The sequence below is a fragment of the Bombus impatiens genome, unplaced genomic scaffold, assembly GCF_000188095.3.
Source record: "Bombus impatiens unplaced genomic scaffold, BIMP_2.2 scf_0225, whole genome shotgun sequence".
In the NCBI taxonomy this organism is placed as follows: domain Eukaryota; kingdom Metazoa; phylum Arthropoda; class Insecta; order Hymenoptera; family Apidae; genus Bombus; species Bombus impatiens.
In genome coordinates this window covers 1,411,580-1,433,146 of record NT_176644.1, presented here as the reverse complement: position 1 = coordinate 1,433,146, position 21,567 = coordinate 1,411,580, and the positions used below count along the sequence as shown (strand labels likewise).

The 21,567-nt window shown below is 33.3% G+C and overlaps 4 protein-coding genes across 8 annotated transcripts in view; all 4 read left to right on the top strand.

Annotated features, from left to right (window-relative positions):
* Nucleotides 1–8,102, top strand: part of LOC100749082 (golgin subfamily A member 4) — a 62,037-nt gene extending 53,935 nt beyond the window's left edge. For all 3 annotated transcript variants that reach the window (XM_012383829.3, XM_024366683.2, XM_033320026.1), the window contains 5 exons: nucleotides 2,081–2,247; nucleotides 2,864–6,607; nucleotides 6,808–6,853; nucleotides 7,332–7,520; nucleotides 7,753–8,102. In XM_012383829.3, coding sequence (XP_012239252.1) covers nucleotides 2,081–2,247; nucleotides 2,864–6,607; nucleotides 6,808–6,853; nucleotides 7,332–7,520; nucleotides 7,753–7,782 — 4,176 coding nt within the window. In that variant the 3' untranslated portion in view covers nucleotides 7,783–8,102. The remainder of the gene's footprint in view (nucleotides 1–2,080; nucleotides 2,248–2,863; nucleotides 6,608–6,807; nucleotides 6,854–7,331; nucleotides 7,521–7,752) is intronic.
* Nucleotides 7,953–10,312, top strand: LOC100740014 (inositol-tetrakisphosphate 1-kinase-like). The gene is made up of 5 exons (XM_012383936.3): nucleotides 7,953–8,500; nucleotides 8,665–8,763; nucleotides 8,828–8,969; nucleotides 9,119–9,255; nucleotides 9,320–10,312. Exons 1-5 carry the CDS (start codon nucleotides 8,345–8,347, stop codon nucleotides 9,902–9,904), a joined length of 1,119 nt encoding a protein of 372 aa, XP_012239359.1. The 5' UTR covers nucleotides 7,953–8,344; the 3' UTR covers nucleotides 9,905–10,312.
* Nucleotides 10,313–11,340: 1,028 nt separating this feature from the next.
* On the top strand, nucleotides 11,341–16,916 carry LOC100750113 (HMG box transcription factor BBX). 2 transcript variants are annotated; one of them, XM_003488277.4, is made up of 9 exons: nucleotides 11,341–11,549; nucleotides 11,634–11,873; nucleotides 14,168–14,368; nucleotides 14,598–15,053; nucleotides 15,168–15,355; nucleotides 15,447–15,569; nucleotides 15,649–15,756; nucleotides 15,844–16,181; nucleotides 16,677–16,916. In XM_003488277.4, the coding sequence occupies exons 2-9, from the start codon at nucleotides 11,847–11,849 to the stop codon at nucleotides 16,763–16,765; spliced, it is 1,530 nt and encodes a 509-aa protein (XP_003488325.1). In that variant the 5' UTR covers nucleotides 11,341–11,549; nucleotides 11,634–11,846; the 3' UTR covers nucleotides 16,766–16,916. The 2 variants fall into 2 exon arrangements, with proteins under 2 accessions (XP_003488325.1, XP_012239300.1); XM_012383877.3 differs by having other exon boundaries at nucleotides 11,341–11,873.
* A 2,700-nt stretch (nucleotides 16,917–19,616) lies between these two features.
* On the top strand, nucleotides 19,617–21,270 carry LOC100749910 (protein yippee-like 5). Of its 2 annotated transcripts, none has more exons than XM_003488276.4 (3): nucleotides 19,617–19,754; nucleotides 19,859–20,053; nucleotides 20,690–21,270. In XM_003488276.4, the coding sequence occupies exons 1-3, from the start codon at nucleotides 19,732–19,734 to the stop codon at nucleotides 20,877–20,879; spliced, it is 408 nt and encodes a 135-aa protein (XP_003488324.1). In that variant the 5' UTR covers nucleotides 19,617–19,731; the 3' UTR covers nucleotides 20,880–21,270. The 2 variants fall into 2 exon arrangements, with proteins under 2 accessions (XP_003488324.1, XP_003488323.1); XM_003488275.4 differs by having other exon boundaries at nucleotides 19,619–19,754; nucleotides 19,892–20,053.
* The last annotated feature ends 297 nt before the right edge of the window (nucleotides 21,271–21,567 follow it).

Below are 21,567 nucleotides of genomic sequence, written 5' to 3'. Positions count from 1 at the left end.
CAAAAGTAAAGATCACAACGTTCGATCGTTTGTACAAAGATGCGTCGTTGTGAAACACATGTCTGTAAAAGAAAGACACTTTTCGGACAATCCAATAGTTGCTCTTTAAATTGCAATTTAGTAACCGCAATAAGTTGCAGTAATAAAATCACAAAATAAGAAAACAGTCGTTTCGTCGCGACTTAATTCCATGTTACAACAGTCACGCGTAGAAGGTATTAGGTCGTCCGAAAATTTTCTCTCGTTTTATAAGGAAATAATGGATTACTATAAGGAAATAATCGAACTACGTACGATCCATTCTACCAAAAGTAAAGATCACAACGTTCGACGGATTAGGTTTCGCGTTCGTATAAAGATGCGTCGTTGTGAGAGATGTGTCTGTAAAAGAAAGACACTTTTCGGACAATCCAATAGTTGCTCTTTAAATTGCAATTTAGTAACCGCAATAAGTTGCAGTAATAAAATCACAAAATAAGAAAACAGTCGTTTCGTCGCGACTTAATTCCATGTTACAACAGACACGCGTAGAAGGTATTAGGTCGTCCGAAAATTTTCTCTCGTTTTATAAAGATATAATGGATGCACAACATTTTCCGTTTTATATTATTTCATCGAACTACGTACGATCCACTTTGTTCTACCAAAAGTATAGATCACAACGTTCGACGGATTAGGTTTCGCGTTCGTATAAAGATGCATCGTTGTAAAACACGTGTCTGTAAAAGAAAGATACTTTTTGGACAACCTAATATATACTACAAGTATTATAAGTAGTACAAGTAGCAACTCCAAACGTTTCGAATAAAAAGTCGATGATATTTTTCCCAATGAACGTAAATAATATTAATATGCGATACTTTAAATTAATTATTGATCGTTTTAATAAACACGTTTCTCTTTTGTTTTACGAAGAAATAGTACGTGTACTTTTGTTGACAATTGGATCCTAACTACCACTTTTGCATTAACTCGTCGTTTCGTATGACATTGTTTCGCATGACAGGAGATTTCTTCGGAACCAAACTGCTGTATTATACGAGGGATACCTCGGTTTCGTTCTAACGTTTATTATATAATATCTCTTAGCGTTTTACGTAAGACATTAATATTCTTTAATGGCGTGTAACATGTGAAATCTAACGATCGTTCTGTCATGTTCTATAAACTGTTCTATATTTTTCTGTTTCTAAATTACACCTAGCAAAGGAACATTGAAACAGTACCGGACACACTTGCGTAGTAATTTACCAAATAGTAATGTCAGTGTATCGACAAGTTATAAGTTGCGTAGCTTACAGATTTTTTATTTTTACTATACTTTTACAACTTTCCATCTATATTTTATTTATTTTAGATTATATCGAACTATACTTTCGATAGTGTCACATGTATCGTATGCAAAGCCACATATGCGTATGTAGTGTCTGAACAATGTCTGAGCAAGGAACGTACCTGAAGAAAGAAACAGCAGAGTAGAACTTAGAATTCTTTATTTCTGTTTACCTTCCGACTTTGCGTCTTCCATTTACGCTATAACGTAGAACGATAAACATAAAACTTACGCGTAAACAAAAATACGTACACACGAAACCAGGACGAAGGACATAAACTTAATCGTAATGAAAAACACGTACGTAATAAACAAATCATAACAATAATCATAACAATAATCATAACTTAACTTAAACCAGAACGACAGACATAAATCTAATCGTAATAAAAACTACGTACGTAATAAACAAATCATAACAATAAAGTAATAAAATCACAAAATAAGAAAACAGTCGTTTCGTCGCGACTTAATTCCATGTTACAACAGACACGCGTAGAAGGTATTAGGTCGTCCGAAAATTTTCTCTCGTTTTATAAGGAAATAATGGATTACTATAAGGAAATAATCGAACTACGTACGATCCATTCTACCAAAAGTAAAGATCACAACGTTCGATAGATTAGGTTTCACGTTTGTACAAAGATGCGTCGTTGTGAAACACGTGTCTGTAAAAGAAAGACACTTTTCGGACAACCTAATAGAATACTCGAATTTTAGATGGTTTATTCGTTGTCCGATTTGCAGCTCGATAGCAAGAGATCCAGCGCAACTGTTTCGGATTCGCCGGTGCTTAGTCCGGAAACAACGGCCATTCTCGAGAACGTAGAAAAGTTGATGAAGGACGCGCAGATCCAAATGAAGGAGATAAGTTTGTCCGCTACGTGCGGTCGCCTTCAAAAATGCACAGACGTGTAAGTGTCCCGATCGATACGCGTGCTTTTCCCTACGAAATCTACCCGATACTTTGCAACGCGATTGATACATCCTCGAACAACGCTCGTTTTTCCTCTCGGTCGATGGATACGCGTTGCGTATTTAGTTTGTAATTTCATGTAGTAAACCGTGACTTCGTAACGAACTACGTAGCCACGGAAGAGCGTCGGAAGAGCTGGAGGAAAAGCGCGCGTCGACGATGCTCGTGTCGCGACCGGCATACTTCAAATCAAACGGACTGACGATGGAGATAAAGATGTGGCGGTACTCGGCGACGACGTATATCGCCGAAGCGCCTAATGTATGGCGACCTATTAATACAATATGTGTGTGCGTCCTACGATATTGACGCTTCGAGACAAAACGACAATAAGATTTGAATTTATTAGCGTGCCGCCACAAATCATTCAACGAGGAAGATCTACCGTCTTCGAGTAAATAATAAATCAATAACATCCACGTACGTCTGTCGCGCGTGTTGCTTGTGTCTCGTTCGATTTCTCGTACGATGCTGCAGGTTAAATGGTTCGAAAAATTCTCGCTCCTTCGTCGAATTCTCAACGATATCGATACACAGCCTGACGTTTCTTTCAGACATCCGGACGAGGCGGCGTTCGACGACGAGAACGATCAACTCTTGTACATCCGTGAGCGAGTGGCCTACAAGTTTCAAGAAGCGAACGGCTGGATCGACGAGGGATCCAGCGATCGTCGACCTGGTCGTGAGCAACGCGACGCGATCAAAGCCAAGAGGACGGTCGATCTAACGGCGCCTAAGTTTCAAACTTCCGACGATCGTTACGAGGAATTCTCGCGACGAAGGAAGCGGTACGTTCAAAGATTCGGACTTTCCTCTTCGTGTCCCGCGCCCGAGGACGACGAGCGCAGAGACGAACATCGTATTACGCCAGAGGACACGCGGAGAGACGACAAGAGGGCGAACGCGTTCTCGGTGCGGATGGGTCCTTCGGTGAATATCAAGGGAGACCTGGTCACCCAAAGCTTGGCAAGCATTCGCATCTCACCGGATCCGTCGTTCGTGCAAGAAAGTCGCAACGTCGCCACTTACGTGGTTCGTCGTGACTTTCGCGGCAAGGACGGCTGTCCGAGAAAGAGGGAGAAAGTCGTAAGAATAGCGGAGGATGGCGAAAGTAGGACGAAGGGGAAATCGAAGAGGGCGAGTTGGAAAGACCGCGTGGAGAGTGGCGATGGATCGGACGCGGCGCGCGTTCCTGGGAAATCGGAAACAGTTGCGGCAGAGGGATCCTGCGATGGTTTGGCGAAGGACGAAAAACTGGACGATAAACTGGACGAAAAATTGGACGAAAAATTGGACGAAAAATTGGGCGATGTGCGCGAAACGACAACGAAGGATCTCGAGAGCGAGGGGAACCTGGAGTCGACGGATCGCGACGACGAGGTCGCGTTGAAGGAGGATTTCAGAGAAACGATCGGGGACAATTCGAACGACGAATCCGAGAGTGAAATTATCGAGGAAGGGACGGACGATTCGGCGATGAAGATATCGGCAAGGGGCAACCAGAGGCAAGTGAGATTCGACGAGCGAGTCTCGGAGAGGAAGGAATCCCCTGGAGAGGAAATAGTCGAGGACGGGAGTCCACCGCGAGCGAAGAATCGCGAAAGTCTCGTCGAGTCGCAAAATACGGAAGAAGCGGATGCAATTTGTGAGGAGAATTCGAAAACACCGTCGACGTTCGTCGAACGTTTGGAAAGCCGACGAGCTTCGAACGATCAATCCGAACGACTCAAAGCCTCTTCGAGGAAACTTCGAACAAACGACGAGCAGGTTCCGTTATCGAGCAAGGAGGTGGAAGAAACGCGCAAGACCGATAAAAGAAGACGCAAGGAGGTTTGCGAGAAGCGAAGAACGGAGGAGGATGAGCGCTATAAGGCGATAGATAAACGTTTCGCAGACATCGTTCAAACATATTGCGACAGAGACGAGAAACAAGCGGGGAATTACGCGGAGGACAACGTTTCGTCGTCGAGCGCGATCTTTACGGAAGATAGCGAGGAATCGGACGATCTTTGCAATTTGTACGAACCTTCCGTGGACGAGCTGGACCAGGTGTTGCTTTCGTACGATAAGATAATCGAGAGCGTCGTTCGATCGACGAAAACGATAGACAGGTTTCTTTCGCGACCGGAGCTCGACGAATATCGCGCGCAAGATACGACGAGAGGAAAAACCGACGGGAAATACACCGTTGATACGGCTGCGATAAACAGCGCGAAGATCGCAACGGTGGAAACCGATGGAGCGGGAAATTTATCGAAACAAATTACGGCTGATGTGGCTGATCGGTTTCACGCGCGCCCTAAACGCAACGCGCTATCGAAAATAAAGAAGAACTCGACGATTAGGTCGGGGAAATCTGCAAAGCGGAATGCAGCGATTGAATTGGAAAATTGGGAATTCGATCGGAGTGCAGAGATGCAGGTGGAAGAACGTCGAGATCGGACGAAATCGACGATCGAAGATAAACGATTGCTAACGAGGAATAAAGGGAACGCGAACGAAGAACGCCAGCTTGATAGGATCGAACGAACGAAAGCTACAACGTGTTTAAAGTCGCCTGTATCGAAGAGAAACGAGGATGGTTCGAGGAGAAGGTGTATCGCGCCGAAAGTCTCGGACAAATTTACGGCGCGAATTTTCGCAACGAACTCGAGGACGAAGGATGGAACGTCTCCTCGGAGGAGGAGAACGTCGAACGAAGAAACCACCGGCTCGAGCGAAGATAACAGCAGGAATTACGAAACGACGACAAACGGTACCAACGAGGCGAGAGACATTTTTCCTCGTAAAACGCGTTTATTTCGAATCGTGAACGATAGCTCGAGCTTGACCGCCTCTTCGATCTGGCCGCAGTCTTCGAGCACGGATACGAAGAGCGCGAACGATACGAAGATGTCGCAAGAGACGTGCAGGTCACCGACGATGAAAGACGAGTCTCGCGACGAGAGGGCCACGATTCTCAGGATAAACGCGCTGGAATCGAAGGACGGAGAGGTTCAGAGAGGTAATTTCGACGACACGACGTTGCGCAATATCGTTCGTCCCGCTGTCTTAAAGGATGTTGCAGCGGAAGAGAAGATAGAGGCAAACTTGATGGCGCTCGCTCTTCGAGAAGAAACACGCTTCGTAGAAGATAAAATAAAGAGCATGCTGAAGGTAAACGAGATAGTGCCTCTGATGGCGAGGAGCTTGTTGCAGAGTTTGAAGAACGACGAGGCCGGTCGTGGAAACTCGCGGTCGCTAGTTTCCGGCAAATCGTCGATGTACAACGCGGTTTCGAACGACGTTCGTACGGTCGAAGCGACGAAATCGGATGACGAGTCTGAGAAACGAGATTCGCAAGTGGAACACGCGCCGCTTGAAGCCAATACGAACGAAGAAATTATCGAAAAAGATATTTCGATAAAGGATAAATCCGAACGCGACGACGCTGTTCTTAACGAGTCGATTCCTAACACCGAGGACCGATCGTCTTTAAAACGTAACGTTGATGTATCGAGAAACGAACATTCTGCAGATAAAATAGACGGCGATATCGGGTTGGCGGAAGACGTTAAAATAAGCGGAGGAATTGATAATACGAAAAAAGATCCTGAAAAGAATGACGAGAATAGTATCTCGAAGAACGATGCGAATTTGCGGATAGAAGTAAGCGAGAAAGAAAATAAAACCTCTACGAGAACTGCGTCTAATATTATTCGCGAGCCAATCGAGAGCAAAGAATGCCACGTTGCTGAAACTTTAAGGAATAATCTGCTGCGGGATATCGATGAAAGAATGAATTTACACGACAATGAGGCAGCTGTGAAGGATATTAACGAAACCTGGCTGAAAACAAACGATGACAAAGATGCGAAGCGTGACGATCTCGAAACTTGGAACAAAAGATCAGTATCTTCGAACGATGCGGTTGGTGAATTGAAAGAAGAGAAATCTGTAGAATTATGTTTGCAGAAAAATTCAGGCAAAAACGAACAGCTTGATAATAATATTTCGCAGGGTTTATCGTCTGATTCTTTGCGCGATTGCGCGTCTCTTCGATCTTCCTCGAGGAACCTTTCGAAAACTTCATCGAACAATACGAAACTTTCACAGGAAGCGAATAAATTCGAGCAGATGGAAACGAGCAACGCGATTGCTGATAAAATAAGCGATATAAATAACACGCATTTCGATAGCTTATTCGAGAAAAAGAACATTTTATCCGATGTGTATGACGGAATGGACAAAAAGTTCTTCTCTTCTACGTGTCTTGATGGCAATATCAATTATTCAAGTTTGCTCGATCAACGGCAGAGGTAAATGAAATATCTTAAAACACGCGCGATTTCAAGTAATTTAATTAATTAATTAATCGGTCATTATACGTTTAATGTTTGGTCGTATTAAGTAAAAAAAATATTTATGAAATTATATCTACGATTATTTAATTACCGTCGTTATTTTCTTTAATCGATTTCCTTGAAATTGTACTATACTCAAATTATACTTTTTACAGGCTTTCTAATGGCACGTCTACGATATCAACGATAGAATCGAACAAGGTACGAAATATTCGTTTAACATTCAATGTGTCCAACGTAATAATTAAACTGCGAATATTTGTACAAGTTCGTATTTTTACGAATATAATTAAAATAATAGAATGTAGGCAGAAGTTTGTTTTCTCTGTTAAATATTATAACGTATTCTGTATATTTAAGCATCTTGAAATATTTTTATAATCCGTTTTCAATAGAGTAGTCCAGCAATAATTCATTTGGCAGGAAGTCTCCTGCCTTTTGTATTAAGAATATATTATCATGTTGGCAATGGTGAGAATTAAGACGAATTTGCTCGATTTTATTAATTTTTAATTAAATTTCTTTAATGTTATCAAAGTTTTTTTTAATTAATTTTAAATTTAATTTTTAGTTGATTTTATTACATTTTAATTTTTCCGAATAAAATCAATAAAAATAATTAATATTTAAATTTGTATATTTTTTAAATTCTTCGTCTAATTACGTTTCATTATCTCAGATGGAAATTTCGGATACTTCACGCTCCGAAGGGGAACTATACATGCCAAGTTCCGGTTCATATTCTCTCGGAGAAGTTCGAATGTTGACAAAGATTCGATCAGATGGCGAAAACACCGATGATTTCGATAATAACGTCGCGATTTTCGTTACGAAAGAGATGTTGACTTCTTGGAACGAATCTTCAAAGGTAAAATAACAAATTTCGTAATATATATATACATGAAATAATATTAAAATTATACTATTTTATAATGATATGTATTAGTATTAAAATTATTCCAATTAAAATCTTAAAATTAAGATCTTAGTAAGAAATTAAATTATTTAAAGAAATTTCAATGCTATATTATCATATTGTTAATTGAACCTTTATTATGAGAACTATACTTTTTAATTATACTTAATCGATTTATTTTTAGTCTCTCATACAGAGCATGGGAGAAATTTAAAATTGCTGATTTGATAGAAAGCGCGTCATAGAAACATGAACACGAAGAATGTATATTGCAAATACTGTAATTGAAGATGCAACGACGGTGACACATTCCCGAATATTTATGATTTGAAAGGACCATTAAATACACGATAAAAAATATCATGAAAGTATTGTAAATAAAATGATAATTTTAGATAATCATGTTATGTGTTGGATTATTATAAGTGTCGTGTAATTAAGCATAAATAATGTGATATGTGCTTGTCATTATTATATCGCGATAACCTGTGATCATGTATTACACTATCTAAAATAAATATAACGATAACCCAAGTTGTACATGAGAATAAAATTTGAGAAAATACTTTGCTTTAAGAAAATAAACTGATTGTGTAAAATGTATATAACCAAAGGGATTACAATACCGTGGAGTATTTCTTAAATCATGCAAACATAACCTTACATTTCGGGGAAAAATATGAAATTAGTTGATACAAGAATTTCTGAGACAACGCATTAATAGAGTATAATTTATCTAACGGTTATTATTAAAATAATGTACTGTATACGCTTTAATGGATAAAAATTATACTCAACATAAGAAAACAACGCGAAAAAAAATGTGCGACAAGTATGTTATCGGTTACTCGATATCCGAAAAAAAACGACAAAAATTTAATTGGAATGACTTTTGTAGTGTTTGTGAGTCTGAAGGGTTTCTATTAAAAATGGTAAATAATTTTTTAAGCTTTCTGAAATTATTATTAAATAGTTATGCCATACATTATGCCTCACGTTATAATAATGTGAGGTTATGTATAAAATGTTTTATTTATAATTTATATACGTCTATAATATTTTATCAAATATTTTAGAATTGATACGTTAATTTCAGATTGATATAAACTCTGATCTTGAACCTCAGGGACCATTCCATGTTTTTATATACAAAATGACAGACAAACTAGCACATGCTGAATATGGTGATCAATATGTATGAACAAATTTTTTATATTTATTGTGATTAACAACGTTATGACAATTAATTTATATTCCAGGCCAAAGCAATTATCTCAAGAATGAAAGAATACTTCTACCAACATCCCGAAATAATAGTTATTGACCCTTTGGACAATATTAGGATTTTAATAAATCGTTATAAATCATACGAAATCTTACAAGAACAGCTACAACTCGATGGTAAATACAAATTCTTAATACTTAGATTCGATAATTTTTTATTAAAGTTAATAAAATATCGAATAACAAATTATTGATCTATATATGGCTCATATGATCTATATATAAAATATGTGAATTATATGATTATACGATCTATCTTTTTATAGGGGTATTTACTCCAAGGTTTGTAGAAATTAAAAGTAAAAATGCTATTGAGAATATATCGCTGTTAAAAATGGCAGGTATTAAGTTCCCATTTCTTTGTAAACCACTTGTGGCTCAGGGCTCCAACGATGCGCATAAGGTAATTTAATCGCTGGAAAACATATGAATGTTATTTAAATATTAATAACAAACATGCTTTTTAGATGATGGTGATTTTTAATGAAGGGGGTGTGAAGGATTGTCAGCCTCCTTGTGTGGCTCAACAATTTGTCAACCATAATGCGATTCTTTATAAGATATATATAGTTGGAGAAAACTTTCACGTAGTCGAAAGACCTAGTTTCAAAAACTTTTATGAAGAAGACTGTACTGCATTAAACACAATATTTTTTAGTTCTCATGATATATGTAAGAGCGATTCCAGGTCTAAATGGTCAATTCTGACAGAGGAAGACATTCCATTAACCGTAAAACCAAAACATGAAATACTAGAGAAGATTGTTAAGAGAGTTACGGAACTTTTTGGATTGCTTTTAGTTGGTGTGGATGTTGTTATTGAAAATCATACCGGAAAATATGCGATCATAGATGTAAATATGTTTCCTGGGTACGATAGCTATCCTAATTTCTTTGAACAATTAATAAGCTGCATAAAGAAGCTATCAATTGAAAACAGAGATTTGCAGCAGCATTCTAAAATTTATACACTAAAAAAGTGTTTAAGCGATGACTTGGATTCTGGCTTTGAAAGCGACGAAAAGAAAAAATATTCTACAAAGAATAAATAATATAAATAACAAGAAAGTGAAGGAGATTAATAAATATATCAAACTGATATTCCAGTTCACTATATTGTAACAAGTACAAAATGATATTATTTGATGAAGCAATGTATGCTTTTTTTATAATGATTTATTTCATGTTTACCCTTGACGGTATTTGAAACTGTTATAGCAGATCTGCGTTTTGTGACCTCGCTACTTTCTAACATTTTTGGGTTGTTTGTTCATGGTACATAGTTATAGTAGGGAAAGATTAATTTTGTTTATTATTAATATTGACATTTTTTTAATAAATTTTGCCCATTATGGTAAGAAACGCATGACTGCCAAAGAATATTTTGTACTTTTCACTTGTATACTATATTTGCATAAATGGTTGAATAAAACACCTCTGGGATTAATATATGTAACGTATATTTATAAATTTACATTTTCAAGTAACAAAATTACATTTGTGAAGTATGAAATTGTACATTAAAACTACTATAAAAATATTAAAAATACACAATGAAAGAATTATTGAATACTATATTTTTTTGTTCAAATAACACTTTCATGTAGTTGCTTATTTTGACAAAACTGTAAATACAGGGTGGTCCGTTTAAATGGTATTATCTAAATATCTATTTTCGCTGTTATATGTGACCATTGAAATACTGTAATTTCATCTTGAAAAACGTTTTCATACAACAATGAATAAGGCAGATCTGGGAGTCCAGACAACGATCTTACTAACTATAAACAGATCTGAACACTTCCATATCGAAGATATCGGCGATGTCGTCCGTCTTTTGAGTCGAAAAAAAATCAAAATGGAGAACAAGAAATGGTCTCATTGTGCGCATATGTGATACGTATATTCATACATACAGATATTACGAATGTCCCAGACAGAGACAGAGGCAGTCTACTCATCTTTGCTTGTTTCACAGAACGAGACCCTTTTTGTCTTCCATGTTTATTTTTCGGAATTCAATTTTCGAACGATTTTCATTAATAAGTGTCGAGACCTGTTTACTGTTTATTCATATGATCGTGCAGTAGATGCTTTGCATAGTCATTTTGATTTTCCATTATATTTCATTGGCAATCATCTCAGCATTTTTATCACAAACTGAAAAATATCTTCATCGCTTTAATCAATGCCTTAATCTCAAAGATAACGTGTAATTTATAATAAAAAATTAATAATGTCATTTATATTAATTGAGAAATATTATACAAATTTGTAAATCTTTCATTTTAAAGGGTTAAAAAGTAAAACATTCAAGGATAATAAATCTCTTTTAGTAACGTTTGTATAGTTTAATTGGTAACACTGATATGCTCATACGCGCGAACCTTTTATTTTTTTGAACACAATGCGCACGATGCTGAAAATGTGTACAACATTAACGTATTGCTCTCTCGATAGTGTGTGTAATTTTATACGAAGCGAAACAAGAATTCAGTATTCATTAGAGACTTAAAATAATATTACCAGTCGATACGATTTAGAATCTATTGATTCATTCAGATTAATTCTTTTGGAACGAGCACATATAGGCGCGTGACTGGTTTTAACAGTGACGTTTGTAGATTCGTGACGTTTGCACGACAAATGATTTAGTTGCAAACACAAATCGCTGGAATAATACTGTTTGTGTGACTTGTGAGTAAAACATAGCCCGAAATGTTTTTCAAAGCGACTAATAAATTTCGTGAAATGTGATAAAATATCGTGACTTTTTGCCAGAATTTTCTTTCACGTGGGCCACCAGAAACAAATGTGGACGAAGGCATCGAAGGAGGAAAAAGATAGAAATAGTACGTAAGAAGGAGAGGTTAATTCGTGCACGGAAAAGAGCCAGAGAAAGAAAGCAAGATACGGAGGAAAAGAGAGGACACTCAGTGCCGAAGCTTTATCTTTATTATGCGCCGCTGAGTGAATTGTCAAGTGAAATCAGAAATGGCTGCCAACGAGCAACAACGCAAGGTGAGTAGGGAGAAATACATTGTATTTTTCTCGAATTGCCAATGGCTTTTCGATACGCCCGTGTCAACAGCGAATTCGTAATACTGTCTAAGGTTAAATTTATCATTCTGAACAGTCGAACGTGTGATTTATTCGCGATGATTTTGAGTCAAAAAACGGGATTTATACAATGTCTCGAGACTAGTCATACTAAAAGGAACAACAACGTCTTGGGCTTAGTTCTATGTTAATAAATATTTGACAATTAGAGGGACTCAAGAACGAATTATACAAGAATATAGTAGCATTTTGCGTGAATGGGAATTTTTTCAAGGGACGTTTCACTTCATTCAAATATTTGCCAGATCATCGGTGCATAGAAAGACGTATAAATTGTTATATGCAGTATTTACATTTGCACAAGCAGCTGTCAGTAGATGATCGGAAAGGTGTCATGAGGTCTTGGAAAAAATGTGCAATGTGCAATTCTCTTCGATGACTGGTTCATATGAAATATGTTGCAAATTTTTTTTCAAAACATCGAAAGCTCATACGAATTTGACAGAGATAGGTAGTGCGATCGAGGCAATCAACGTACAATAGCATTAACGAAAGCTGCGACGTATGACAACCGACATGCCCTAACAATTTTTGACTATACTTCCTTCATTATATCTTTCATTATATTTTTGACTAACGATCCGATTTTTAGATAAATCGAAATTAGCGAGGAATTGCGACATTTCATACTGAAAATATCCTGGACTTTGTGCAGCTGAAGTAATTAGACAGAATACGAAAATTAACATATGCCTGTTATGACGGCGGATATCTATATTTCTTTTTCAATGAGACTACTGCTACTACTACCGTCAATTTTTATATTAATCGTATATTGTCAATATTATTACGAAATATTTCGGGAATGTGGCGAATCTTTCATTCCTTTGACATTGGATTCTCTACCAATCCAAAGCATTTGTAGATCGTTCTCCTCGTTGTACCATAAATAGACGTGATTTTCTTTTTTGTCTTAGAGTTATCATGGAACGCAATCTTTTTTTGGAAAAATCGTTTTTGCAAACGTCGCAGCAAATGGAATCTTTCTCGTGATTTTTTACTGTTAATGTTTAAATTTTATGACCGATTTCATAATATTGTGCACAGAATGTAAATTAATATATTTTTATTATACTCTCGTTTCGTAATAAAGTTGACTTATCGTGAAGGTAAAAATATTGAAAAGATATAGATAAATAACGAAAAGATTAAGATTATTCCATTAAAATGGATATATTTCTGTTTTTATTTTATTCACTTAGGTATATGTATGCGTTGTATACGTGCATATGCACAATCTCCGTCATATTTGTGTGTTGATTCACGTTTACATTTTTTCATCACTTGTATAACAATTCGTTAAGTATGGACGTGAATAGAACATTAGAAAAAGTATGGGGAATAACGTATACTATAAGTAATGCATTTAATTGCACTCGTAATTAAATAATCAATAAAGTTTTTTTTATCAAGAAAATTATTTTTATAAAATTAATATACCTTACATAAAATGATAAAATATTCTTATAATTTCGTTCTTAATGTGCTTAATTGAATAAATAACTAAAAAACATATTATTTACCATTTGGTATATTATATTAGTAATAGTTTTTAGTAAATATTTCATTCAAAAAATGTTTAAATGACACTTGTTCTTATTCATTGTTAAGAAAGGGATATACACATAGATGAGCAATGTATGCACACACATCCATTTCTTAAATTAGTAATAACATATTTTTGTGTGTATTTCTTTAAATTGTACATTTAATATAAACAATTAGTTTTAATATATTGTTATTATCTATGAATGTAGAGATAAGCATATGTGACCTTAGAATCTGTCAAGGTATGTGATTTTAAGGTTTCACAAGTGCTGTAATATAACTGAATATTGTTCTGATCTAAAAATATATGTGATTTTTTTATTGTTATATATCATATTATATAATTTTTGTAACAAATGACAACTAAATATGTTATATATATTAATTTAAGAAATGGTATTTGTGTTTATATCTAAATATTTTTGTTAATTTAATTACAAATATTTTAATTCATATCTTATTAATTGTTTAACATAGTATTAAAAACATACTTTTACTATATTTAAATAGAAATAGAAAATAATTACACACATACACACACATACTTTATTTCAATTAGATTACTTTACATAATTATTATTAACCAGTTATATATATTTGTAAAGAGATATGTACTAATAGATCTGTCAAATTGTATTAACAATTAGGAATCACGAGAATTAAGAGAACCAGCCCACCATGCAAGGAGACCAATGAATGCTTTTCTTATTTTTTGTAAACGTCACCGTGGTTCTGTGCGATCTGGTTTCCCACATTTAGAAAATCGAGCAGTTACAAGAGTTCTTGGAGAATGGTGGGCCACTCTTCATCCAGATCAAAAACGTTCTTATACAAATCTAGCACAGGAGGTAAATTACTTGCATAAGAAGGAAGTTAAATGTCATGCTAGTAATTATACTGTTGATGTAATTTGACATAGTCAGCTGTAAATCTTACAAACTCAATACTGTTTACAATTCTACACAAATTTGTATTAAAAACTAAATATTTTTTTTAAGTTGTATGTTAGAAATTTTAATTACAAATTTTTTATTTTCCTAATTTTAATTTTTATGATTACAATTTAAAATTTTTCAGTACAAAGATGCATTCTTAAATGCAAATCCTGACTTTAAGTGGTACAAATTACCAGCACCTCCTTTACGTACTTTGAATACTAGGCCTACAAACAAAAAGGCAGAAACAAATTCTAATGAGCAAATAGTAGAAAGTGTAAAATGTGAGAACAAGTCTTCCGATTATTCAAAATCTGATAAGCGAGATGGACAATCAATTCAACCAGGAAAATTAGCTGATGAATCCCAAATTGGTGGCCTCAGTTCATTATTTACACCTCAAAAAACACAAGCAGCAGATGAGAAAGTGACTATTAATGGTTCTGTGATTGAAAATGATACTGAAGTTCCAAAACCTCCTAAAAAAAGATATTTAGAAGTACCTTTTTCATCTGATAATAAGAGAGAATGTAAAGCTGATCTTTTTGATGCAAAAAAGAGAAAAAAATCTGAATCAAATAATAATGTGCATCAATATGTAAGGGACCTTTTTAATCAAATTTTTCTTAATTAAATCTTCTACTTTTAAATAATTAAATAGTCGTACTATTTCTTAAAATTTCACATTTCTAACATTAACAATTGTATTTAGGATACAGAAGATGAAAAAACAGAAATAAATAATTTTTTAACTACAAACATGCCTTCAGAAGAAAGTAATTTTAGAAGTGAACGAACATGCAAAGGTTTACGTTATCAAAAGTTCCTTGCAGAACAAATGAAAAATGTTGGTGCATCAGGACAGCAGCCTAAGAGAAGAAGACAAACTGGAAATCGTAGGTAAATAATTACAATATTTCATTAAACTTGTGTTACATGTAAAATATGATTTCATCATTAATAACCTACTTCTGATTGATGCTTTCATTAGCACTGATGGTCAAGCAACTGAAAGAAGAAACTCTATTTCTTCAAATGTCAGTGAAAAAACAGATTCCTTGAGTAGTGAAGGTGGAAATAGCTCTCGCGGCGAATTAGAGCATCTTGTTGAAAGGTAATTTAAATTCGTTTATCATTTGCATTTTTATCATATATATGGAAACAAAAAGAAATAATATAAGTATTATTTAAAGCGCCGAGGGAAATATAGAAGCATCAAAGCCAGAAGAGACAGAAACTGAAGGTGCAGAAGGACAAGTTGATTTTGGACCATGGACTGCAAGAAAAAGGTTTCGAGCTGAGTAAGTTTAATGTCATTTTATAGTGTTACGCATTAAAATATTGTGTAATATACAACGAAAATGTATTATTTTCATTTTCTTATGTAGGGACTTTAATTTAGAAAAGAAAATTGAAGCGTTACCATCTTTAAGTTTAGAAGAATTTCAGGAAAAGAAGAAGCAACAACGTACGAAAAAGAAAAAAATTGTACAAAAATTAACATCGACTTCGAATAATAAAAGGCATCAGAATAATTTCGACAGCAACGATCAAGCAAACAGTCAAAACAATACAAAAATATCTCAAACAGAACGTGAAAATTCAGAAGATGCTGAGAAACTTTTAGTTGGAAGTCAAAAAAGGAAAGCACGAAAACAAAGCATTACACGTAATGCGGCAGCTATAAATGATTCAAAGCAAATTGAGATCGAGGAACCCAATAAATGTAAGTATAGACGAAATAAACTGTATTGTTTATTTCTTGCTTTCATTTTGCTTCTTAGTGTTTTGTTCATAAATATAACAGAAATATTTCTTGTAAATTTTTCAGATTGGAACGTTATTATTTTTATGAAAGAAAAACTTATAAAAATTGTCTTATCTTTTATTTAGATTATCTATGTTTTCATCTATAAAGAAGTGAAAGTTACAAGAAGAAATTGTACTTTTTATTAGGAACTAGAATTCAGTTAACTAAAGCTTCAATTTATATTATAAGGTATTTATGTATGAGTTAGAAAACATAAATTTACGTTCCAATCTGCAAAGTTTTCACTTGTACTTAAGTTTTATAATTTGTAAACATTCTTGGTTTTAAAATTGAAATATTTAAGATTATGAAAATAGAGGATATTACGTTTCATGTTTGTTATTATAAATACGATATAAGCTTATATTATTTAATTATTATCAAGTTAATTAATTATGTAAATATTGATAGCATGGTGTGCATCGCCGGACTTAGAAGCACTGGCATGTCTTGCAGCAGTTGCCGCCAACAGAACAAAACTTACCAAAAATAATACATAAGAGATATATATTTTTCATATTTAGCAGTCGTTCATGACGTAAACTTGTGCTAAGTAAACCAAAATCTTATTCATTTATTTCTTAATACAATTTCTTATTAGCTGAATTATTGAAATAATTGCTTTGATTGCTGTTAAAAAAAAAAAAAAAATAATAACGTTTCCGATTTATCAAAAATGTACTACGTTATTATTGTTAATATCTATGTCGTTAATCGCTGTTAATATGAATATTAATATTGTGACTGCTATAATTATTTCGTCACTCAAAATGTAAAAATATTTCTTTTATGTTGCATGAATGTCCCACAAATGTGGTTTATGGAATATAGTTTCTTGTATAGTTTGTTAATGAATAATCTTGTTACTATTACATACTGAAGAAAGATTCTAGTTTTCACTTTGCGTTGCGTGTAATTATTAAAATGTTACGTCAAGCATTCTATACTTGTTAATAAATACCTGCAGTGCAGATGATAGCCATTTTATCTAACTTGAAATAAAAATGCCCGCATATTGATATTCATTGGGAAATTTGTGCAACTTCCAACAAAGGACGTATTATAGTCATATAGGACCTGACTAGGTAAATATTCGCTGAAGGAAAGGAAAGGCGCATGCAATAAAAGAGTGTTAGTGAGCGTGTATTATGATGATATTGGCAGAGCAAGGATTTGATCTTGCAAATTAATTTTTTTAATATAAAATGTTATAAATAATATGAAGAAGGGACGGTAACAAAACCGTGAACCTTCATAAAGCCGATGAGCAGGGCATTTTATCATATCTATGTGTAGTAACGATAACACGTAATAATTGCAAAGTCACTTGTTACTATTTTTGTTATTATCATCGGCGTACGTTTTATCTATATTTCATTATGTTCTGTAAACATTTTATGTACATAGAAATAGGTGCAGTATTATGGAAGATATCCTTCATGATCTGAATATCAAAAAAGGATATAATCAAAATATATATGTATAAATATATATATATATATACATACGCAATATACATGTACACATGAAAGAGACCACTGTTTATATGCTGTACGTGCGTACATGTAAATATACATAATAACGTTACGTATGCAAAATAAAAAATGTAAATTTTATTATTAGCGAATATTCAATATCAGGAAGCGTATGTATACGTGTATGTATATAATTTGATAAGACTACGTATATATATATGAATGTATATTTATAATATTTATATAACTATTATTCTAGAATTAAGACCATGAAAAATGCGTTTCTGTGCTCTGTTTGAGAAAGTAAGGGACTTGTCTGTGATTTTGGCTAAAGGAGTTTTTAATATTTTATATTTTTCTATTGATTTTTTCTCTCGTTTTTCTTTCTCACTTTTTTAATTTCATTGAAGTCTAACTCCAGACACTATTAGTGAAATGATAGGAACAATTAATGTTAGTAAATTCCTCTGTAATATGGAAATGAGTATACTGATTATATTTCAAATGTGCCTTGAAGAGATATGAACATAGATATTAAACAATGACCAACAATATATTTTCGATTCGTTTCGTAATTCTAAATGTTTTTTGGCTTTTACATTTATACCTTCCACATTTTCTAATTGTGGTTACGGTACATAATTATAGCGAGGCTTTTACGGCCAACGTCCGAATATTTGGAATTATAAAAGAAAAAATTAAGGGAAAGTGTTTCGAATTTTACTGCACAAACATCTATGTACCTAGCTTTAAAAGTATAATTTACACGAACATACATATTATATATATATATATATATATATATCTATATTATATATATACTTGTAACATATTGTATACCGTTTATATGAATAATAAAGATATAATATTTTGATGTAATCTCTCGAAATTATTTACAAGATATTTTGAATACAAAAGGGATAATATATATAACAGTTCTTATTCTAAAATAACATTCATTTTTTCAATGTATGTTTATTTTAAAAAAGAAAAAAAAATAATGCGTAAGGAGTCTTATTCTAAAGAAAGCTTATTACTTTTTTTAAAGAAATTTTTTAAAAAATTTTTATTAAAAAAGATTTGTTAATTTTATTTATGGTATTTATTTAAAAATATTTCCCAATTCGCATATGTATTTTAGACGCGAATATGGATAGTAATTCATAGGAATACTTCTATGAGGCATGAAATTAAATAAATATTTGAGTAATATGTATTTGCGGCATTTTCGTCATTTTCCAAAAATATATTATGATGCTTATGTTTTATTTAATTTGCTCGTGTATAAATATAGATAATATATATACATGTTTCTTCTCAGTTGTGATTTTTAACGTTAAGATTACAAATCTGTCTTATTCATCCTCTCATTGGTATTTCGTTTTACACATTTCTATTTTTTTATTAATTTAAAGATAATCAATTTTCACGTATCGCTATTGATGTTGATATAAGTAAATAAATTTCGTAAATATACATATAAGACCGTTAAATAACATTACATCAAACTTATTTCATGACTATTTATAGTGACACATGTTTTATAAACATATAGTTCTTTTAATTTCGATTTAAACTTACCTAAATACTGCGTTCTCATTTTAAAATTACGACTTGTATACAAAATGTTTTGCTTTCAAATTATTCACTATTTTATTAAACCATTTTTAAACTGTTGATTATGTATGTAATAATATTCATCATATCAAATAATATTCATATCAAAATTTCAAATTCATAGAAAATTTATATTAGAGACAATAATTTTGTATTGAAATTAAAAGAATTATATGTTTATAGAACATGTAGTTTTATAAATAATCATGAAATAATTTTGACGCAATGTTATCTTGTATGTCATTTTTATATTTTTTTCAGCGTCGCTCTGATCGCAGCGTACGAGTTTAAAATTTTCGTAGGCGGTTGTACCATCTAGAAGTTTGAAATCTATGAATCATGACTAAAACAGCTTGGCAGACTCAAGCATTTGGATGGTATTGTTGTGTAGCGTAGTGTATGTATCACGCTGTAGTGACACCTCCGTCAAATTACATGACTTGCTTGTTTGTAGAGTCAATGCAGTTCGCTTGAATCTACCAAGTCGTTTTTATTTCACAGTAGATACTTGGAAAGCGATTTACGATATTTCAGGATGGGCGTAATTTTCTTGGAACACATCGGAGGTACTCGGTTGTTCTCCTGCGCTTCTTGTGACACCAATCTTACAAACAGAGGTCAGCTGATAAGCACGCGTTTTACGGGCGCGACAGGCCGTGCTTTTCTATTTAACAAAGTCGTCAACTTGAATTACAGGTATTCGCGTTTTTCCTTTGTTCCTTTAAATAAATTAACGTCAAACGTAATATACAATAAGTTTATGTTTACATTTCTACCTTTTGAAAATTCTCGCGCTTGACAAAGACAATTGTGTAAGGTGGAATGTTATTATACTCATGTACCTAAGAAAGAGGGACAGAGGAGTTGAATTTAAGTAAAAACTCGAATTATCCGTTAGAGGAGAATGTGTTTAAACATATGGGAAAGAGAACTGTAATTGTTTGTAAAATTAATTACAAAGGTACAACAACATGGCGTCATTTTGTTTTGATATCTTCATTGTATTATTTGTATATTACGTTAAGATTTATTAGTACAGTTTAAAGAAACTTTGTCATTCTAAAAAAACTTATCATTATTTCAAATAAAAATAATTTTATTGTTTCATTGATTATTTAAATGTTTGTAACTTTTAGTACTTATTTTATATTTATTATATGTTATTCTTAGGTACATGATTTTTGCTGTTTATACATATGTAGCTTTTTAACATTATTTAGCACACAGGATACCATTCGTAAATGTACAAAATCTCAGAGAAATTGTACTAATGGAATAATCTTATATGATTTTTGCCTATTCATAATTTAATTTGTCTACAATGATACACAGCGAGGTACAGGATAGAGTGATGTTGACGGGTCGTCACATGGTCCGAGATGTCAGCTGCAAAAACTGTGATGCTAAACTTGGGTGGGTGTATGAATTTGCCACAGACGAGAATCAACGATACAAGGAAGGCCGTGTCATCTTGGAACGTGCTTTAGTCACTGAGAGCGATGGAATGGGCGACAATATTTAATAACATACACATAAGTAGCACGCCATAGGATAAGAATACCTTATAGTCAGTGCTAAATCAGTTGTCCTACTTCTCTGTGTTCTTTTGTTATTTGGAATAATCAAAAAGAAAAGATTATTGTATGAGTATACGATGATTTATATATAATATTTAATATCTAATATTTTTGTAAACATGAAACATATATTATTATTTCAAAGCTATTTTTCATTCAATGATGTATTTTCTGCTAGGGCAGATTTGAAATAAACGTTCGGTCTATTATTGTGTTAGAATTTTAAATATTACTATGTTTTTCTATATTAAAATTTATTGTAAAGAAAAATATAGATTATATTGAATAAGTAAGATAAATTGTAAACTACGACCAAATATATTAATTAACTTAATAGATCTCAGAGAATTTGTTAGTTTATTACAAACAATATTTTAATCATATTTTTATCTACATCGATCAATAAATAGACTGCGGATGTTTATGCAAATTCATATTTTTATGAATATGTAATACTAATAAAATAGAACCTCAGAAAATATTTGTTTTACTCACCTCAAATATTAAAACGGATATTGTACTTTGAATATTGTACTTTTATATATCTTTAATATTAATGCACTCTGCATTCTGATATTTTTAAATTTCTCACAATTGCATAAAAATCCTCAGTTTATTAATAAAGATACACTA

What these genes read in the sequence shown, in the direction of transcription:
- LOC100750113 (XM_003488277.4), top strand. Translation starts at nt 11,847, where the DNA reads ATGGCTGCCAACGAGCAACAACGCAAG. An exon ending in ATACAAATCTAGCACAGGAG is followed by an intron (nt 14,369 to 14,597) that starts GTAAATTACTTG and finishes AAAATTTTTCAG; the next exon opens with TACAAAGATGCATTCTTAAA. An exon ending in AGACAAACTGGAAATCGTAG is followed by an intron (nt 15,356 to 15,446) that starts GTAAATAATTAC and finishes TGCTTTCATTAG; the next exon opens with CACTGATGGTCAAGCAACTG.
- LOC100740014 (XM_012383936.3), top strand. Translation starts at nt 8,345, where the DNA reads ATGGATAAAAATTATACTCAACATAAGAAAACAACGCGAAAAAAAATG. An exon ending in AAGGGTTTCTATTAAAAATG is followed by an intron (nt 8,501 to 8,664) that starts GTAAATAATTTT and finishes CGTTAATTTCAG; the next exon opens with ATTGATATAAACTCTGATCT. An exon ending in CTGAATATGGTGATCAATAT is followed by an intron (nt 8,764 to 8,827) that starts GTATGAACAAAT and finishes TTTATATTCCAG; the next exon opens with GCCAAAGCAATTATCTCAAG.
- LOC100749910 (XM_003488276.4), top strand. Translation starts at nt 19,732, where the DNA reads ATGGTATTGTTGTGTAGCGTAGT. An exon ending in GTATTGTTGTGTAGCGTAGT is followed by an intron (nt 19,755 to 19,858) that starts GTATGTATCACG and finishes TTTATTTCACAG; the next exon opens with TAGATACTTGGAAAGCGATT. An exon ending in GTCGTCAACTTGAATTACAG is followed by an intron (nt 20,054 to 20,689) that starts GTATTCGCGTTT and finishes AATGATACACAG; the next exon opens with CGAGGTACAGGATAGAGTGA.